The 18,119-nt window shown below is 39.1% G+C and overlaps 2 protein-coding genes across 3 annotated transcripts; both read left to right on the top strand.

Annotated features, from left to right (window-relative positions):
- The first annotated feature begins 26 nt into the window (after positions 1 to 26).
- Positions 27 to 12,281, top strand: LOC143858724 (protein TIFY 8-like). Of its 2 annotated transcripts, none has more exons than XM_077369444.1 (6): positions 27 to 498; positions 2,139 to 2,335; positions 2,781 to 3,238; positions 3,406 to 3,493; positions 11,696 to 11,921; positions 12,043 to 12,281. In XM_077369444.1, the coding sequence occupies exons 1-6, from the start codon at positions 294 to 296 to the stop codon at positions 12,129 to 12,131; spliced, it is 1,263 nt and encodes a 420-aa protein (XP_077225559.1). In that variant the 5' UTR covers positions 27 to 293; the 3' UTR covers positions 12,132 to 12,281. The 2 variants fall into 2 exon arrangements, with proteins under 2 accessions (XP_077225559.1, XP_077225558.1); XM_077369443.1 differs by having other exon boundaries at positions 11,696 to 11,945.
- Positions 12,282 to 13,420: 1,139 nt separating this feature from the next.
- On the top strand, positions 13,421 to 16,046 carry LOC143858678 (gibberellin 3-beta-dioxygenase 1-like). Its single transcript, XM_077369384.1, has 2 exons — positions 13,421 to 14,039; positions 15,186 to 16,046. The coding sequence occupies exons 1-2, from the start codon at positions 13,567 to 13,569 to the stop codon at positions 15,901 to 15,903; spliced, it is 1,191 nt and encodes a 396-aa protein (XP_077225499.1). The 5' UTR covers positions 13,421 to 13,566; the 3' UTR covers positions 15,904 to 16,046.
- Positions 16,047 to 18,119: the final 2,073 nt, after the last annotated feature.

The following is an 18,119-nucleotide window of genomic DNA, read 5'->3' as shown; positions in this document are numbered from 1 at the left end:
TCTCTCTCTCTCTCCTCTGCAAATGCTGCAGAACAAAAAAAAAAAAAAAAACTCAGTCCATGAAAAAAAAAAACAGAAAAATATAAAAGCAGACCTTTTGCTTTTTAATGCAGTGGCAGAAGAGCTCTGAAAAGGGTTCTGCATCATCTTTTCTTTTTTGCCTCGTCAAAATTCGAGATTCTTTTTGTGTTCTCCCTAGTTTTCTTTGGGGGACTGAGCTCGTATTTGTTGTTCTTCTTCTTCTTATTATTATTATTTTTTGAGCATGATGATTTTTTCATTTTCTTGAGGGAATGGCGATCTTGATGATGGCTAATGATGAAGAAAAACCCATTTTCCATGATTTCTTTGGAACGACTTATACGGATTCGGCTTCTGTTCTTGTAAAGGGTTTTGTTGCCGGAGAAACCCTAGCATCGGAATCTTCACCGTCGGCGTCGATCGGAGCTTCTTCCGGTGGCCATGGCCTTGTCTCTGCAACTTCTGATCTGGGCTCCGGTCAGTTTCCATGGCCATATTTTTTTGGGGGTTTTTTTTTTATGAATTGGTATAGTCAGTTTAATGGGTTCTTCTCTGTTTTTTTTTTTTTTTTTTTTTTTTAAATTTTTTTTCTGGGTCTTTCGCCATTCAAAAAATTAAATTTTTTTTTGTGGGTCTTTGATTATCTGTTTGTATATTTTTTCTGTTTAATATTCTAGAGTTATTTCAGTGAGTTTCTGGAGTCGGGTTGGTAGTTTTGTGGGTTTTTTCAATAACCTCTCAGAGTCAATCCATGAACCTCTTATCCATTCTCATTCTCTTTCACCTCTAAACGCATCAGAATAGTTAATGATAATCATATTACGCGTACTTAGGTGATCTACTATCAAGATTTTGCTGAGATAGACCATCTAGGTGAATGTGTAAACTCTAGGGGAGGAGTTTTCCATATCCTGTTCCCATGTGAGAGATTCATAACTGACATAAGTAGCTTGTAGAAAGAATGAATAGAAAACTCACCATCATGGTCTCAAATCCAAACTCTCCTATCCTCACCATCTCTCTTAATAAAAATCGAGTTCAAAGTATCTATAACATGCCCATCCTCTCTGCCTCTTTATATAAAAAAAATTGAAGAATAAGACCTTCTAGCTTGCCTTGTTATTCAATCTATAGAAAGATTCTTTCATTGTACTCTTCCGCTCCGTCGCCAAAGAAAATATGTCAGGGAACTTCTTTTTTCAGGGCACCTCACGACACCACACCACACCACGAAACGGCTCCCTTTGGAATAACGACACACTTCAAAATATCTCTCCAAATTGTACCCCCCTGATTCCTAAGCAGTCAAGCGGGTTCCAACCTCCAAAACTAGCACATTACTTCTCCTCGACCACCAAGGACCACGAAATATCCTTCAACTTAGTTTCTTGTAAGCTGAAAACATAAGGGTTACTGACCCAGATCATCTCCTTCACATTTATGGAGAGCCTAATCCCCACACATTCTGACTTCATTGGATAATTGCTATTTGAAGATTTCCATCCACACTCCTACACCCACAAGTTCTAACCTTGGAGATTCCAAGAAGTTTTTTCTCATGGTTATGTAGAAGTTGGTATCACCTTTCTCTTTTCCCTTTTCTTTGTTTCTCTTCTTCATTTTGTTTTTCTTCATTCTATTTTACTGGGTGTGTGGAAAATATAGGTACAATGGGTTTTGGGTTTTCTTAATTTTGTTATGGGATGTTGGTTTCTTATGGGAAACATTCATTTGCTGTGTATGTGTGTGTTCTTTCTGCACTTTTGGAAATTTTTATTTCAAAATCATTCTTGTGCTTCCCACACTGAAATCTAGATTAGTCTCACACTTATATTTATTTATTTTCTTACATGAATGTTAACATTTAGGACTATTACTACTTCGTCATGTTCACTCATTTATTTATTCGTTTCTGTTATCTTCCGCAAAAGTTTATTTTGGATAATCTGAGTGGTTTACTTTTGGTGTTAGATATGCAGAACTAATGTTGGCTTGTTATTCATATTGGTGGAACTGATTGATTTTTTTGTGGAATCTGATATGTATTGTTTATATTTTCTGAAAACTTCCTTGGGAAGCATTAAATTTTATTTATTCATTGTTTTACATGTTTGTAGAGAGGCAGGCAGGAAACAATTTTGAGGGGGGTCAGTTCCATGGTACAAAGAGTGACTTTTCTGGGACTCTGACCGAGATAAGTAAGAGATTTTTGGGAAGAAAGAGGAGCAATTCCGATTCAGCTTTTATGGGTTCTAACAGAGATAGGATACTTCCAATGGGTCCCGACTCCCTTGAGAGCTTGCGTCATGTAAAGGTATTAGAATATTTATTGTAAATTAATTTTCTTGCTATAGTAGTAGGCGATGACTCCCTGTAGAAGATCATTCACATTCTAATGCCAGATGACCATGCTTCGTCATCAGAATCTATGTCGTGCCATTTTTTTTCTGTTCCTCTTCCTTAAGGCCTTGTTTGGACTGCAGAAAAAAAAACAAACATTTCTGATTGAAAAATTTTCTCAGGAAAAATTATTCTTTCCACAATTTAGAGGGAAATAATATGATTATGGTTAATTTAGAGGGATATCATCATAAATTGAAGCTCCCTCTAAGTAAAAATTGAATAGGATTGGTTCAAGTTATCCTTTCTCATGTGTAGATAAAGTAGGCAATTTTGGAATTATTTTTCCGTTCCAAACTTTTCCAGAAAATTCCTGCAATCCAAACAGCACCTAAATGCATTCTCAACTTGAAATGCAGATGTTTCAAAATGAGATGGGGGGAGAGCGACAAAGAAGATCACATGACAATGAATTGTTGTTCACAATGCAACCACCGAGGCCTACTTGTACTTCACCTCTGATCCTACAGCCTCCCATTAATAGTAGACCAGATTTAGCTGTTTCCAACTGGGAGCGGTCCATGCCAATGAATGTGGGGCCAATGATGCATCACCCTTCACGCCTCGGCCGAGTTGCAACATATGTGGACAAGCATTCTTCAAACAAAAATAGAGAAACTAGTGCTAGCACTTCACTTATTTCTCAACCTGCTGCCGATGAAGGTTCTAGAACAGGCATTAAAGGATCGAGCATTCTAAATGTCATTAATTCTTATAATGGAGTCAACGAGAGAAATCCAACTGGGGTGTTGCCAAATAGTAATAAACTAAAGGCTGTGCCCCAAAACACCGATACTGATTCTGCTAATCGTCCAAGGTAAATATCATCTTGCATGTTTTTTCTTCTGTGTTATGCTCAGGGTGTTTTTTTATTTTTATTTTTATGCACCATTTTGCTCAGTTTCTGGACCACTTGATTAGGAAATGGATGTAGAATTCAAATGAAGGAAAATTGATGTGATCCTATATGTTGTCTGTTGCCAGTCGATGTAGCTTAACATCCTGTAGTAGGCAGATGACAATCTTTTATGGTGGCCAAGCACATGTCTTTGATGATGTTCATCCAAATAAGGTCAGCATATGCTTGTCTGTTTACCTACTTTCTTATGGTTTTGTTGCTAAGTATAAGTGGATTAATTTGTTTTGAATAATTTTGCTCCCCAATTTTATTTATATTTCACTATTGTTTCAAGAATTTCTTGTTTTTTTTCGTCATGTTGCGTGTTGTTAGAAAGCCGTAGAGAAACTTGATTCGATTATCTTAGGTTTAATGACAGTAGCAGATGAATTTAAATGATGATGATGTGATCGTTGAGCGTGATGGATTTAGCTAAAACGATTGAATTTCATCCATGCTTTAAGCTCTTTAAAGTTATTTAAAAGGAAAACACACCGTTTTGGAAATTAAAACGGACGTGATGTGACCGTTGATTTGGCTTTTTGAAGATGTATTTATTGCTTTTATGGGGATTTGAGCTCCCTTCCTTTGTCATTTAGTGGACGTGGCTCCAATAAATTATGCCATTTTTTCCCCCAAACGGAGTCCCATTTTCCTAGCAGTGCTCTATTTAGAATGTAATATCTTGCAAATCATTGAGGTATATTACAGATTACTGTTTCTTTGTTGTGTGCGTTTGGGTTTTATTTTTTATATATATATATATATATATATATTTTTTTTTTTTTGAATGGTTCTTTTTTGATATAATTAGTAGTCTACAAACAGGGGTTGAGGAGGCCTCTCAGCTCAAACAAAAGCTGAAACAATACAAATGAAAAGAAATTGCACTTGTCAAAGCTCATTCCCAACACGAAGTTCAATCCTATCAATGCCCTCCTTGCTAATAAGTCGGCCACATTGAGTGAGGGAAATATCTATCTACATAAATGTAACACTTCCAAAATAGCATTTCCCTTGTTAAGGATGGAAAACTTGGGACTCTGTTTTGAGTTGACTCGAACATGGCGTAAGCTTTGAATTGGGTAATTCACTACAATTAGGCCCGTCAACGAACGTGGCTTGGATCCTAATTTGTTTGGAGCCTAATTAGAGAATTCCTTGGATCCTACGCCCCACACCTTGTCAAGGGGAGAAGTCGGTACCTTGAGGCCGAACACAAAGAAATGAAAGATTTGATCAACTGGTACATTTGAGGGACGTTTGAACAAATCTTGCTTTCGAAACCAAAATGGGACACATACACCTACCTTATCCAAAGCTGCTGATAAAGAGATGATACTTTCAGATTCACCTTTTGCAGACATTCTCCTGTGTAAGTTCAAGCAGGCAGGAAGCAAAAATGAAAAGGAAATCATCCCCCATGCGGGAGAAATCATTCCTGGTGGAAATTCCCCATCAAGTTCTCCTTCATCTTCAACAGCAAAGGATGGAGCTGCTGCTGGGACTTCAAGTGGTAACTTCACCAAGAAAACTGGACAGATCTCTTCAAATGGTGGTGGCCCTCATTCAGCTCCCCATGGTGTATTCTCCCCAACAAGCAATCCCTGGACAGATCTCTTCTCTCCCCATCCTTCAGTCAAAGCCCCAACAAACCTTGATTTCATTGCCCCAAATAAGGAGGAAGCTGCAAACCTGGAACTAGACATCAAAGATGAAGAATCGGAAGAAACCTCAGCCAAATGGTCTAATTGCCTAGTGGGATACTTTTTAGGCAAGAGGCCCTACTTCATTGCGCTAAAAGAAAACCTTTTTTGCAAATGGAAACTCAAGGGCATTTTAGAAATATTCAGTTTGGAAGAAGGAATCTTCTTATTCAGGTTCTCTAATTCGGAAGACTGCACTCGTGTTCTTGAGTAGCCTTGCCACAGTTATGGTGGGAGCCCTTAAGCCTTTTATGCTTAAAAACTGGTCTCCTGACACCTCCTTGGAGAAGGAAAAGCTCCAGGTAATCCCAGTTTGGATTAGGCTGCCAGGGCTTCACCTCAAGTTTTGGTCCTCTCACATCCTAAGCCGGATTGCCAGTATCATTGGGAAGCCCCTATATATGGACTCTCACACAGCCCAATCTTCAAGACTCAACTATGCTAGACTGTGTATTCAAGTTAAAGCTGGCCAAAACTTTCCTGAGTCTATCAACCTTAGATCATCTTCGGGTGTGAGCACTCAAAAAATTGTCTATGAATGGAAACCAGAAGCATACAGTAATTGTGTGGATTTCAGTCATAAAACGAGTGATTGCTGCTATGCCAAAGACCAACATACTTCTCTCCCCAAGCAAGTATGGAGACCTGTAATTAAAAGCGAGGAGGCTGTTACATCCAAAGCTAATTTGAATCAAATCAAAGCTGATCACATTCGAGCTTCCACCTCTAGCGTAAAAAGTCCCACAAGAGATAGTCCCATGGCCTCAAATGTGCCTTCTCCCCAAATTGATATCCACTGGAACAGATTTACAGCCCTAGATCACTTAGATTGCAATTCTCCCACCATAGAAGGTGTGGAAATTAATCGGCAAAAAGTTCAAAGGAAAAAGAAAGGAAAAGCCACGACTTTGCTCCTGTGCCCATCCTTCTCCTGTGTGCTGCCTTCCCTTTCTAAGCCGCCTCCTAAGATTGGGTAATTCTGAGCTCTTGGATTCAGTCTCTAGTTGACTCTGGTTCCTCCTTGGAGTTGTTTGTTCATGTTGTTTTCTCCTTTGTTTTGCTAGTTTCAGCTTGTTGTAGCTCTTTGTAGCTTTGTGCTTTCGACTTTTGTTCTCTTTTGTTTCTCTTGTTGTTTCCCCCTCCTTCTGGTTGGGTGCTGCCTTTTGGCCCTTTGTATTTCTTATGCTTCTTAATATATTCTGGTCGGTGTCCTGCCTAACCCCAGCTTACCCATAAAAAAAAAAAAGGTTCTAGCAAGCATGGCATAATGGGATGGACCCAAACCGAATATCTTGCTAGGATGCTCATATGGGCTACTCAATGAACACATCTAGGGATGCGATGAGGGTGGTATATGCTTTGACACTAAAGTCCAAAGGTGAAAGATGTGAATCAGAGTTAGCTAGGAGGCATAAATTGATGCAATGAACATCTCTAGCAAGGACCTTACTTGACCATAGATCCTAAAAGATAAAAGTAACATGAGAATATGAAGATTGAATAAACGTAGAGGCAACCTGGTTGATGAGACGAGAAAACCTCACCACCCATAATAATACATGAAGAAGAAGCAAAATACAAGACTGGAGAGGACATGATATCCGAGTCTGATATGAAAGAAGAAGAGTATCGTTTAATGGAAGAAGAGAAGAATTTCTCAAGAAGTTTTGCTTTAGATTTCTTTGTTTGATATGTAAAATGAGGCTTACATAGACTTATTTATAGGCATGTTTCACCAACACTAAAAGAAGCCTAAAACATTTAGATATTTCTCTCCGTCGACTTCATCTTCTCTTTCATTTTAGATATTTCTTGAAAAACTATTTCTACAACTTCCTAGATTTTACTAATTACAAATTACTTTCAATACCTCCTCTTAATTTGTAATTCGAACTAGTTGCTTGAAGTGTTCTATTTTTTCTGATTTGACTGTCTTGGTGATTAGCGAGCTATTCGTTGGTGCTGATCAAGTTCAATCCTATTTGCTTTCTTTTAAAGCAAAAAACTTGCTGCTGCATATGGTGTCTTGTTCAGAACAACCTTTTGGGAGACCGATTAAGTATATAGACTGTTGTGTTCACCACTTCTGCCTAGAATGTGTTTGGAAGGCCTTTTCCTTTCAGTACGCCATCTCCATAATAATGCTATTTTTCCATTCTGCCATGCCATTTATGTAGATGATTAGATATATATATATATATATATATATATATATTAATGAGATACTTTCTTGGCAAGTGCAAGCCAGTTAGCACACCAATGGCGGCAAACGAGAAATTCTCTATAAATGATGGAGCTTAAAAAGTTGACGCATTAGTCTATCGAAGCTTTGTTGCCTCCTTGATATATCTTACAAATACAAGGACATACATTATCTACCCAGTCAACCTCATTTCCATGTTCATGATTGAACAAAAAAAAAATCATTATATTGCAGCAAAGAGGATACTACAATATTTACTGGGAATAAAAAGTCTTAGCATCAAATACATGACTGAAGAAAATGGCGGACTTATTGGATATACAGACATTGATTGGGCAGGATCCATTGATGAACGAAAAGCACATCGGGCTACGTATTCTGCATAGGATCAAAGCCAATTTCGTGGTCCTTTCAGAAGCAAAAAACAATCGCACTCTCTTAAGTAGGAGCCGAGTACATTGCTGCCACTGATGCCGCTTGTGAAGCAGTTTGGCTCTTTTCAGATCTACATCAAGAAGAAAAAAGGTGTCACAACAATTTATTGTGACAATATGTTTGCAATTGCCATGGCGAAGATTCCCGTATTTCACAGCAGAACCTTCGTCATCATTTTATCCGAGACTTAGTCAGTGGAGAGGAGATTCGATTGAACTTCATCATTACCAACGAATAGCTCACCGACATTTTCACCAAGGACGTCACATCAGAAAAATTAGAACACTTTAAGCAACTAGTTCGGATTGCAAATTAAGAGGGGGTGTTGAAAGTAATTTGTAATTACTAAAATCTTGAAAGTTGTAGAAATAGTTTTTCAAAAAATATCTAGAATGAGGGAGAAGATAAAGTCGGTGGAGAGAAATATCTAGATGTTATAGACTTCTCCTAGTGTCGGTGAAACATGCCTATAAATAAGTACATGTAAGCCTTATTTTACATATCAAGTAGAGAAATCTAAAGCAAAGCTTCTTGAGAAACTCTTTTTTTCTTCCATTAAAAGATCTCTTCTTCCATTAAAACTTTTGTATTCGAGAGCATATCAACCACATCATTTACACTTGGGGGGTATGGGCAAAGGCAAAATCGCGAAACTATAGATGCAACATAAAATCAAGAATCTCGTTATTGATCTTAATGACTCTCCAAGGGCTGACAGACTTCTTCCTTACTAGGAGATAACATCCATTGAGTCCCCTTCCACCTCTAGGATGCCCTAAAAATCACGAGAAAGATCTTAAACCAGTGAGCAATGGCAACACTTTGGCTTCGCTTGAATCCTTCCAGCCATTTGGTTCAAAGAATGCACTGATGAAGTCTCCAAACTGATTTTTGAATACTCCAATACCTGCCAGGAGTTTTTAAATGGTGCCCGACCGTCAGGTACCGTGTGAGAAGTACCGTCCTTGATATTCAATCCAACAGCAGCCCACTTTTTAAGAGGCTGCTGTTGGATCAAATGTGATGGTGCTTCTATCGTACCACCTACAAGGGACTTGACGGTCGGGCACCATATAATTTCTCACCTGCCAGACCCTAGTTGCCGATGGATGCATCGTCACCGTTCAATTTGAGCATGTTGGGATATGACGGTCTCCGTTAGCGTTTCTCTTACTTTTAGTCACTCTATCCAGAATAATTTCGATCCACTTCCCAAAATACTATATATTTTTTTGAATGGATCCCAAATAGGGGTGGCAAAATTGGCCGAAGTGAACTGGAACTGAGCCGAAACCAGACTGAAAATTCGGTTTCGGTTTGGTTAAACCAAACCGATTCAAAATTTCGGTTTGGGGATCAAACCGAACCGAAACCGAATATTTATAGTGATTATGAGTAAGGGGTGGCAAAATTGGCGGAACCGAACCGAAAATTCAGTTTCGGTTCGGTTTCGGTTTGGTATTTCAAATTTTGGTTCGGTTCGGTTTGGGGGTCAAACCAAACCGAAACCGAACCATTGCCACCCCTAATCCCAAAATACTATATTAGGAGACGAACATTTATTGTCAAAAGTTTTCCAGTTCCTTTCCTTCCAAAACATCCGACTATCTGAAAACAAAGCAATCGTCCATAGAATACGACCCTTTCCCCCCAAATTCCTAGTCCGAAAACCATCCACCAACTTTTTTGAAAGAGTGGGAAGATCCAGCAAATGCCATAGAGTTCAAGAATTTGATGCCAAACTCTTCGCACAAAGTTACAATGGTTGGGTAAATGGTTTAGTGTCTCTTCATCCCTCATGCAAAGAACACACCAGTTTGTCAAATGGAAGTTCTATTTTTGAACAAATTTGGTTTGCCAACTTCCATAAAAATATAGTGTTTTGTTCTAGTTTCTAGAGTTTGTTTTCCATGCAGACATTTTATTTATTATCATTGACTTTTTTTTCCCTTTATGACCATTTGTTACCATCCCCATTTCAATATCTTACGAACTTTGAAGATTGCATTGATTGGCCTTATTGACCATTCTTTACCATCTCCGATTTCTGTTTCTCTCCAAACTTTGAAGTTTGATGGCTTAGACTTATCATTGCATTTTCCCCCTCATAACCATTCTTTACGATCTTGCACTTCAACTTCTTGCCAAAATTCAATGTTCACGTAGCTTTGGCCTTACACCCTTTACGACCTTTCTTTATCATCTTTGATTTCAATTTCTTGCCAAACTTCAAAGTTTGATAGCTTGGCATTATCATTGTTTTGCCCCTTTACGACTATTTTTTACCATCTTCGATTTCAATTTCTCACTGAACTTTGATGTTTGCATAGCTTGGCCTTATCATTGTTTTTTCCTTTTTATGGCCTTTCTTTACCATTGTCTTACGTTAATTTCTTGCCAAACTTAGAAGTTTGAATGGCTTGGCCTTGTCATTGCCTTTTCCTCTTTGCGACCTTTACCATCTTCAATTTCAATTTCTCATGAAACTTTGAAATTTGCAATCTTGGCCTCTCACTTACCTGATGAAGGCCGTGAAAGAAGTTTACTACTAATCTCCCACTCCCAAGAATGCTTCCTTCCACCCAAAGTATCCATGGCTTTTTGTCCTCCCCCCCCCCTTCCCACACACACCACACGTTGCAAATAGGCGATGTACCTATTGTTGTCATCAAGAGGATTTAAAAGAATTCTTTGACCTAATGAAAGGTCCAAAAGAGGTGTCGCCATTGTGAGTCCATTGATGACGTTGATATAATTGGAAATGAGACTGATTCTATCCTTAAACGTCCTATTTGGAAACAGATATGAGATCACAAATCCGGGTCAAACAAAGGTTTCAACTACTCACGAAGCAGAATCACTTGCTTGATACTGACTCAGGAGTCTACTATCTAATAAGGCATTTGGTAGGTTGATTTGCTTAACAATGGTGGAACTTGATAACCTAAATCATACATATGGTAAGTGAATCATGGAGTAGAATGGAAAAGTATGACATAACACATGACATGGGATTTTATGCTTACATCAAATCATGTTTTGGGGAATCAGTCTTACATGCAGGGAAGGATTTGGGAGTTGCTCGCTAGTTTCTTTAGGGATGGAAATTGGGCTGGGTATCCTTTTCATAAAATATTACAGGATACTTTTGTGTCTTTGTTGAAAAGAAACTAGCCCCATGAAAGAGAAAAAAAAAACCCTCAGATTGTTTCAGATGAAGTGCATGAGCAGAGTATTGGCGAGTTGGTTAGGGATTTTCTAGCCAAGTTGCCACTACCCCTATGGAATTTGGCTCCTGAATCCACCTTTAATGCCATTAATATTGTATTGTTTGTAGTTCATTGTTGTTTCTTGATTCTTTATGTCGTTGCTAATTTTTGTTACTGTCAACTAAGAAAGTAAATCAGCGAGTTTTCTGTCATTAATGTTTTATTAGTTGTAACTAGACTTTATTTTAAAATTATTTATAAATAAGCTTCCTAGCTGGTCCTGCTTTGTGCACCCAAGCTTCACAACGAGGAAGTTGGCTGGGATTAAGGCACCACCATACAAGATTTACTTTTCATTAGGCCCCATTTATTTGTTTAATGACAATAATCCCTTACAGATACCATTAAAAAAAAGAAAAAAAAAAAGAAAGAAAGAAAGAAAGAAAGAAAAATAAGTCCACAATAAGATAAAATGTACATTGAAGTGGACTGCCTCTTCATTTGAGGAGAGTAACTTTTCAATGGAAGAAAACACTCTTTTCCAGTTCAATAGTGTGCTTTCAACATAGGCCCTGATACTCTGTTTGAAGAGACAGATGTAACTTTCTAAGAATCATGAGCCAAGGTCAGACCAGTCCCTCAGTTTCTTCACATGTTATGGTGCATTATTCTTTTAAGTACTTCATGCAAGACCACCTTCATTCCTGCAGTCTTTCTTTTTTCTTTGGTTAATGGAAATTTTCTTATGATATTTGTGGCTCCCTTCCTTTCAAAGTTATGGCATGTTATGATTGATAATTAGTGACTCTGGTGTTAATAACAGGCAGATGCAATAATGGCGTTAGCTGGTTCAAACGGAGGTTCATGGTCCACTACTTTTTTACCCAAGTCTAGCGCGCGCCCACCTCTTAACGAGACTTATGCACCCAGTGGAGAGAACGAAACGGGTGTCGGTAACATAGCATTATCACAAGATACAAATGGAAGGCTATCCCTTCTGGGAACTTCCAATCAAGGATTCAGTGAACGTGGGCGGATCCCAATCCCGGGTGATCCTCTAAACTTATCATCCAGTATGTAGTAGTTCCTTTCTGGGTCAAAATTTTCGTTCAAACAAATATATTTGTTGTGCTTTTTATGATCATGGATTCTGTATTATATGCAATGTAGGTGGGCATCAAGGCACTAGGTTGGTTAGAGATGCGAGAACTGCGGCTCAAGCCGCAGAACCTGGTAATGAAGGTAAAAAAGAGGTATGAAACGAGGCCATCAGGCTCTCGACCTCTGCTCATGCCCGTAGCTTTTTGAAGAATCTGAGTTTTGTTCTTACATCTTTATCTTTTGGAGTTTGAACACTTTCAACTGTTTGTTTATTTTTCGTTTTTTTTTCCAATCTCAAGTTTTTCTTACCTTGGTCTGGCTATAGTATATACTTGCATTCTCTCATGTTCGATTCAATTGCCTTTTAGTTTTTATTGCTTGATCCAGAGGGAATCGTTATTTTGAATCATTGGCATGGAAATATGGAAGGTAGGATCCTTGATCTACACCATCCATCGAGTGGGTGGGCCCTACCTGAGGTCCTCAACGGCCAAAAGCATTTCTGTTGCTTTAAAAATGGAAGGGATTAATTTCAACTGTCATCAACATAACCATTAGTTAACGCCAGGTGGTCTTTAACATATAATGACAAATGATAGGTGGCTGTTTAAAAAATAAAAAAACTAGAGGTTGCTTTCTAAGAATAAGCTAGGTGGTTGTTTAAAAATTACAAAAAACTAGAGGTTGCTTTCTAAGAATAAGCTAAACTACTTGTAGTACTTCATAAAATCCCCTTTTATTTTTCTAAGCAAAGCTTTTTTGTCTTCTCTGATTATATTTTATCCAGAAAATAGCAACTCTATCCAACAATAAAATAAACCCTAGCAAGCTATCCCTACGGTGAAAAGCCCCTCAGCGGGACCCTAAACGTGGCTTGATCGAGGCTAGATGGATCAAGTGGCTGATATAATCCAATCAAGGTGGGATTTGGCTGCCCAAATGGTTGCTGGTGAGATCGCCTTGATTACATAAATGATGTACAAGAAGGGCTCAATCTGTTTGTTTTAGATTATGACAACCGATTGTAGAGTCCCCAACCGATTATTGGACCTAAAACTGCACTAAATTTGAGTCTCGGTCGGGGACTACACAATTGGCTGTCATAATCTAAAGTGTCTTTTAGGATGGAGGATACAAGTGACTCTTTTTTTTGAGGTTTTCAATTTTCTAGTCAATGGTAAAAGACAAATTTTGAGTCCTACGAGGGAGAGAGAGAGAGAGAGAGAGAGAGAGAGAGAGAGAGAGTTTTCCAAGTATAGAAAATTAAAAGCAGAGATGACCCACGTTACAATATTGGATAATGCTACCAGACAGATTTTCAGAAACAGAAACACTCTGACCATTGATTTTTCAAAAATTTCCTGCATCTGCATGCACACACGCCTCTCGGTTGACACAAACGAGGGAATACATTTATCTCTCTCTTTAAAAGGACACCCAACAAAGAATCAAGAAACAACTAGCTCCACTACTCAAAACTCTTACTACTACTACTTGTGTATTAAAATCCAAGTTATTGTAAACACCCAACTCCTCAATCCACCAAATCTCTTCATTTTTCATCTTTCTCTCCAATTCCAAACTCAAATCACCATGTCTTCACTCTCAGAATCCTTCAAAGGTATCCCTTTAGACCACCGCAGATCCCACATTGATTTGAATTCGGCTCAATCTGTCCCTGATTCTCACACTTGGCCCACACTCGATGACTACCAATCCACTGAATCATCCAACATCAAATCTCTACCCGTTATAGATCTAGACGATCCTAACGTAGTCAAATCCCTTGGACATGCATGTGAGGAATGGGGTATGTTCCATCTAAAAAATCATGGGGTCCCCATGGACCTTCTTGAGGCTGTTGAGTTTCAAGGTTTACGCCTTTTTTCTCTTCCTTCTGAAGAGAAGCTAAAGGCCGCTCGAGCCCCAGAAGCGTTAACAGGCTATGGCCTCGTTCATATCTCGTCCTTATTTCCCAAGCTCATGTGGAACGAAGCCTTCACCCTCATTGGTTCTCCGATTGAACACGCTCGTCAACTTTGGCCTCACGACCACATACAATTTTGGTAAACGTTACTTCTTATTGGCACAGAAATATTTGGGTTGGGTAAAAACCCGACCTGCACGACCCGGCACAAAAATAACCCGGGTCAGGTATGGAAATCATGGGCCTTGGGTAGCGTAGGGTTTGAGGTTGAAAAACCCGGCTCAATCTTGGATAGGGTAGGGTTTAAAGGAAAAAAACCCGAAACCCGAAACCCGAAATCCAGCCCGACTCTTAAAAGTGTACTATGACTTTATTAAATATCTATATATTGAATAACATTGCAAATTATTTTCTAATACATTGATATAATTGTTTCATTGGGCTGATCATGTTTCTTTTGTGAAAAAGTAGTTTCTTTCTTAAATTTATGCATTGATGATATAAATTTAGAGATTTTTGGCATGAAAATCTGTCGTTTTCTACAATCTTAGAAATTAGTCATTATCCAACGCTAAATAATAAAAAACCCGACCTGACCCGAACCAACCCGAGAAACTATCTTGGGTAGGGTCGCGTTTATGAATCTAGTGTTTTCTAAAAGAAAACTAAATCCGACCCAGCCTGAGATAATTTATCGGGTAGGGTAGGGTTCTAGAAAACCCGACCCGCGCGACCCGAGTTGCTGCCCTAATTCCATCCCTTTAATAAAACTTAAACAGCCATGGTTTATGTTACTTTTTTCATGTGTAATCAAACAAAGGAGAATCAGGAAAGGGAGAATGATGTAGTCTCCTCATGGGCCAGACCTGTCTATTGTATTTATGACCGAGGTTTTAAATTTCGGTTTGGGGGTACTTTCGTTCCTCACCGGAACCAAAATTTTAGCCGAAATTCGGTAGAAGCGCTCGAAATGTTGTTTTCTTGGGCCAAAATTTTGACTGAAAATCGATATAAAATTAATATTTTATCAAGAATTTCGCCGAATTTTCAGAAATTTCGACAGAAATTTGGTAAATTTCGGCAATTTTGGTTTCGAAAAGTTTTGGTTTCGGTCCTCACAGAAATCCAAAATTCTTGTTCATGACTACCCTTTTACATTTCAACTGGGTGGCCCAAGGAAGAAAAAGAAGCTAATATATCATTTCCCTAAAACAAGGGTGAATTTAGCGTATGGCCAATTGAAAATTGACCTTTTCTCTTTGACCCATTTTTTGCATGCACGCAGTGAGGTAATTGAAGAATACGAGAAAGAGATGAAGAACCTTGCTGCGAGGCTCATGTGGCTCTTTCTCGAATACTTGGGCATTAACAAGGAAGATTTGAAATGGTTGGACCCCACGGGAGGAGAGTACAAAAGTGCTTCAGCCGCTCTTCAAATGAACTACTACCCCAAGTGTCCGGACCCAAACCGGACCATGGGCCTAGCCCAACACAGGGACTCATGCTTCCTCACCATCCTTCACCAAAGCAACACCACCGGACTCCAACTCCTTCGTGCCGGAGACCCAGCCTGGACCCCAGTTCCCCCACTTCCCGGCGCTCTCCTCATCAACGTCGGAGACTTTCTCCACATCCTCTCAAATGGCCAATTCGAGAGTCCACTGCACCGGGCCGTTGTGAACCGGACTCGAACCCGGTTCTCCATGGCTTACCTTTGGGGCCCACCCAACGATGTCGAAATCTTCCCATTTGAAAAGCTCATGGGCCCTGATCGCCCCCCGTTATACCGCGCTGTGTCTTGGAGTGAGTACCTCCGAATCAAGAAGAGGAATTCCAACAATGGGCTGGATGCCCTTCGCCTGAGTTCTGAGTTAAAACAGCCTCACATTAACGCTGATGATCAACCTCTCACCAATGGGCTGGATCCCATTAACGCTGATGATCAACCTCTCACCAATGGGCTGGATCCCATTAACGCTGATGAACAACCTCTCACCAACTAGGGTTTGGCTGATCCCAGCCACTTAATAATAAGGAAGAATATGTTTAAATGCCAACCAGGCCAGTTTATTGTTAATAAGGAATATCGGTTTTAAAATATTTTGTCTCTCTTCCTAATAAATGGTTTTGGGACCTCTTTACTCTACATTGCTTGGGTGGGGGTGGATGGAAACGAGTGAGGAATTTAATTGGTTAGTTCACATGAGCAAACAAGGTCCAAGCAGATCAGTTATATCAAGTCATGTAGAGGCTAGTGTTTTCTTGTAGTCCTGTATACTAGAAAATAAAGAGTAGTGGTACCAAAGAGACGACAATCTCTTGGTAACATTGTTACCACACTTACCAATGTGGCAACTTGCCAAGTGTAGGGTGATTTGAGATCAGGGGTTCTCGGTTCATGCCTTTGGTAACAAGAACATCTAATAATTTAATCAAATATGGTACGTCGGATATGATGGTCCTAAATTTGGAAAAATAAATTAGTTCGCATTCATGTGGGACTCGGTTGACATGCTATCCTTATGATGAGAAATGATGGGGAAATAGGGACGAACGATAGTGGATAAACTTTCCCTTTCTAAATGTGAGTCAAGAAACTATCCAAGAACAAGAACAAGAAACCATAAAGCACAAAATACCAATCCACCAAGCACCCACAAGAACTCTAGATTTAACGTGGAAAACCCTCCAACTTGAAGGGAAGAACTATGGGACAAACTTTGATGCATATATACAACAAAATCCAATAAAGAAAAGAAGAATACAATGTCTAAAGTCTTCCCAAAACATGATGCATGTATACAACAAGAATAAAGGAACAACAAAATTTTGGAAGAAACATGGGTTCCCTTGCAAGAGAACTTTTTCAACGAGAGTGAGCGATCTTCTTCTCCAAGAACCACTTCAAAATCCTAGGTTTTGGCTTCTTCTTTCCTGCTTTCGCAAAGACTCCAATTCCAATTCCCTCCGTAAACGGATAATGATTACCAATTCTAGCATTTGGGTAAGCGCTGGAATTTATCTAGGGAATCAATTGTGATTTCCATTCTAGTGTTTGGTACTGTCCGGACCAACGCCGGAATGGAATCAAATTTTCAATAATTATTTCAATCAATAATAATTGCATCTTTCTACTAAAATATAAAACCATATATATATATAGATACAAGAAACCCCGAAAATTTTCTTAATTACCAATATTATCATCTTGCTCCACATAAACCCACAAATCCAGTCAGAACCCACTAAACCAATTATTGGACTCAAATTAAATTAATTTTGAGTCCAATAATCAGTTTGGGAGCTCACCAACAGTTATCATAACAGAACAAAAGACTGCGCTTAAGCCCGCTTGTTCCCATACAATAGCCACTCAAACACCCACTTAATAAAAAATAAGGGAAATGTTATCAGCACTACCATATTTTGACGATCACACTACTCACTTTGTTAAAAAGTAAGGTATAGCCCGCACCATAGGATGATCCAAACCGTCCATTATATGGGCCACAGCCTAAATAGGTTGTGCCCCAAAAATCATTTCTTTAGGTTGATCCTAACCCTCCAATCTATAGAGGAAGTGAATTTTAGAGGGTGGATCCTAGCCCTCTATAGATTGGAGGGTTAGGATCAACCTATGGAAATGATTTTTGGGGCACAATTTATTTAGTAGCCCATATAATGGACAGTTTGGATCATCATATGGTGCGGAACATACTGTACTTTTTACAAAATATGGTAGTGCTGACTGCTGACAACATTTCCCAAAAATAATTTCATTTCTTTCTTTTTTTTAGGGTTGAATTTCTACTAGTGCTTAAACAGGAATAAAATCATCTCCTCCTACATTCTATTATCATTGTGAAGAGGTACTGCGTATGCAGATCGGCAAACATAGGCTCTTCATAAAGGAATCCAATATCCATCAATGTGTAGACACCCCATTTTGACCGTGCCCTAAACCCTTCCAATTTTATGCAAAACCCCATCAAACCAATGCTTTAGGACTCCAAATTTCTCCCCAAGGTAAGTTAGGGTCCCAGCTAGGTCCCCGCAAAATTTCGTCAAAATCCGAGTACGTTTGCCTAGCGAACGAGCAGAGAAAGGACCGTAGTGTAAACCAGAAAAGGGGGGTGAATTATCCTGGAACGGTGCAGAGCAGATTTTGAATAAGACACGATTGGATGGTGCGCCCATCAATTTTTCCGCCAATAGTGCG

This window comes from Tasmannia lanceolata, unplaced genomic scaffold (assembly GCF_043159265.1).
Source record: "Tasmannia lanceolata isolate RefF3 unplaced genomic scaffold, GAP_Taslan_0.1 ptg000026l, whole genome shotgun sequence".
NCBI classification, from domain to species: Eukaryota; Viridiplantae; Streptophyta; class Magnoliopsida; order Canellales; family Winteraceae; genus Tasmannia; species Tasmannia lanceolata.
This window is presented reverse-complemented; position numbering and strand designations above follow the sequence as displayed.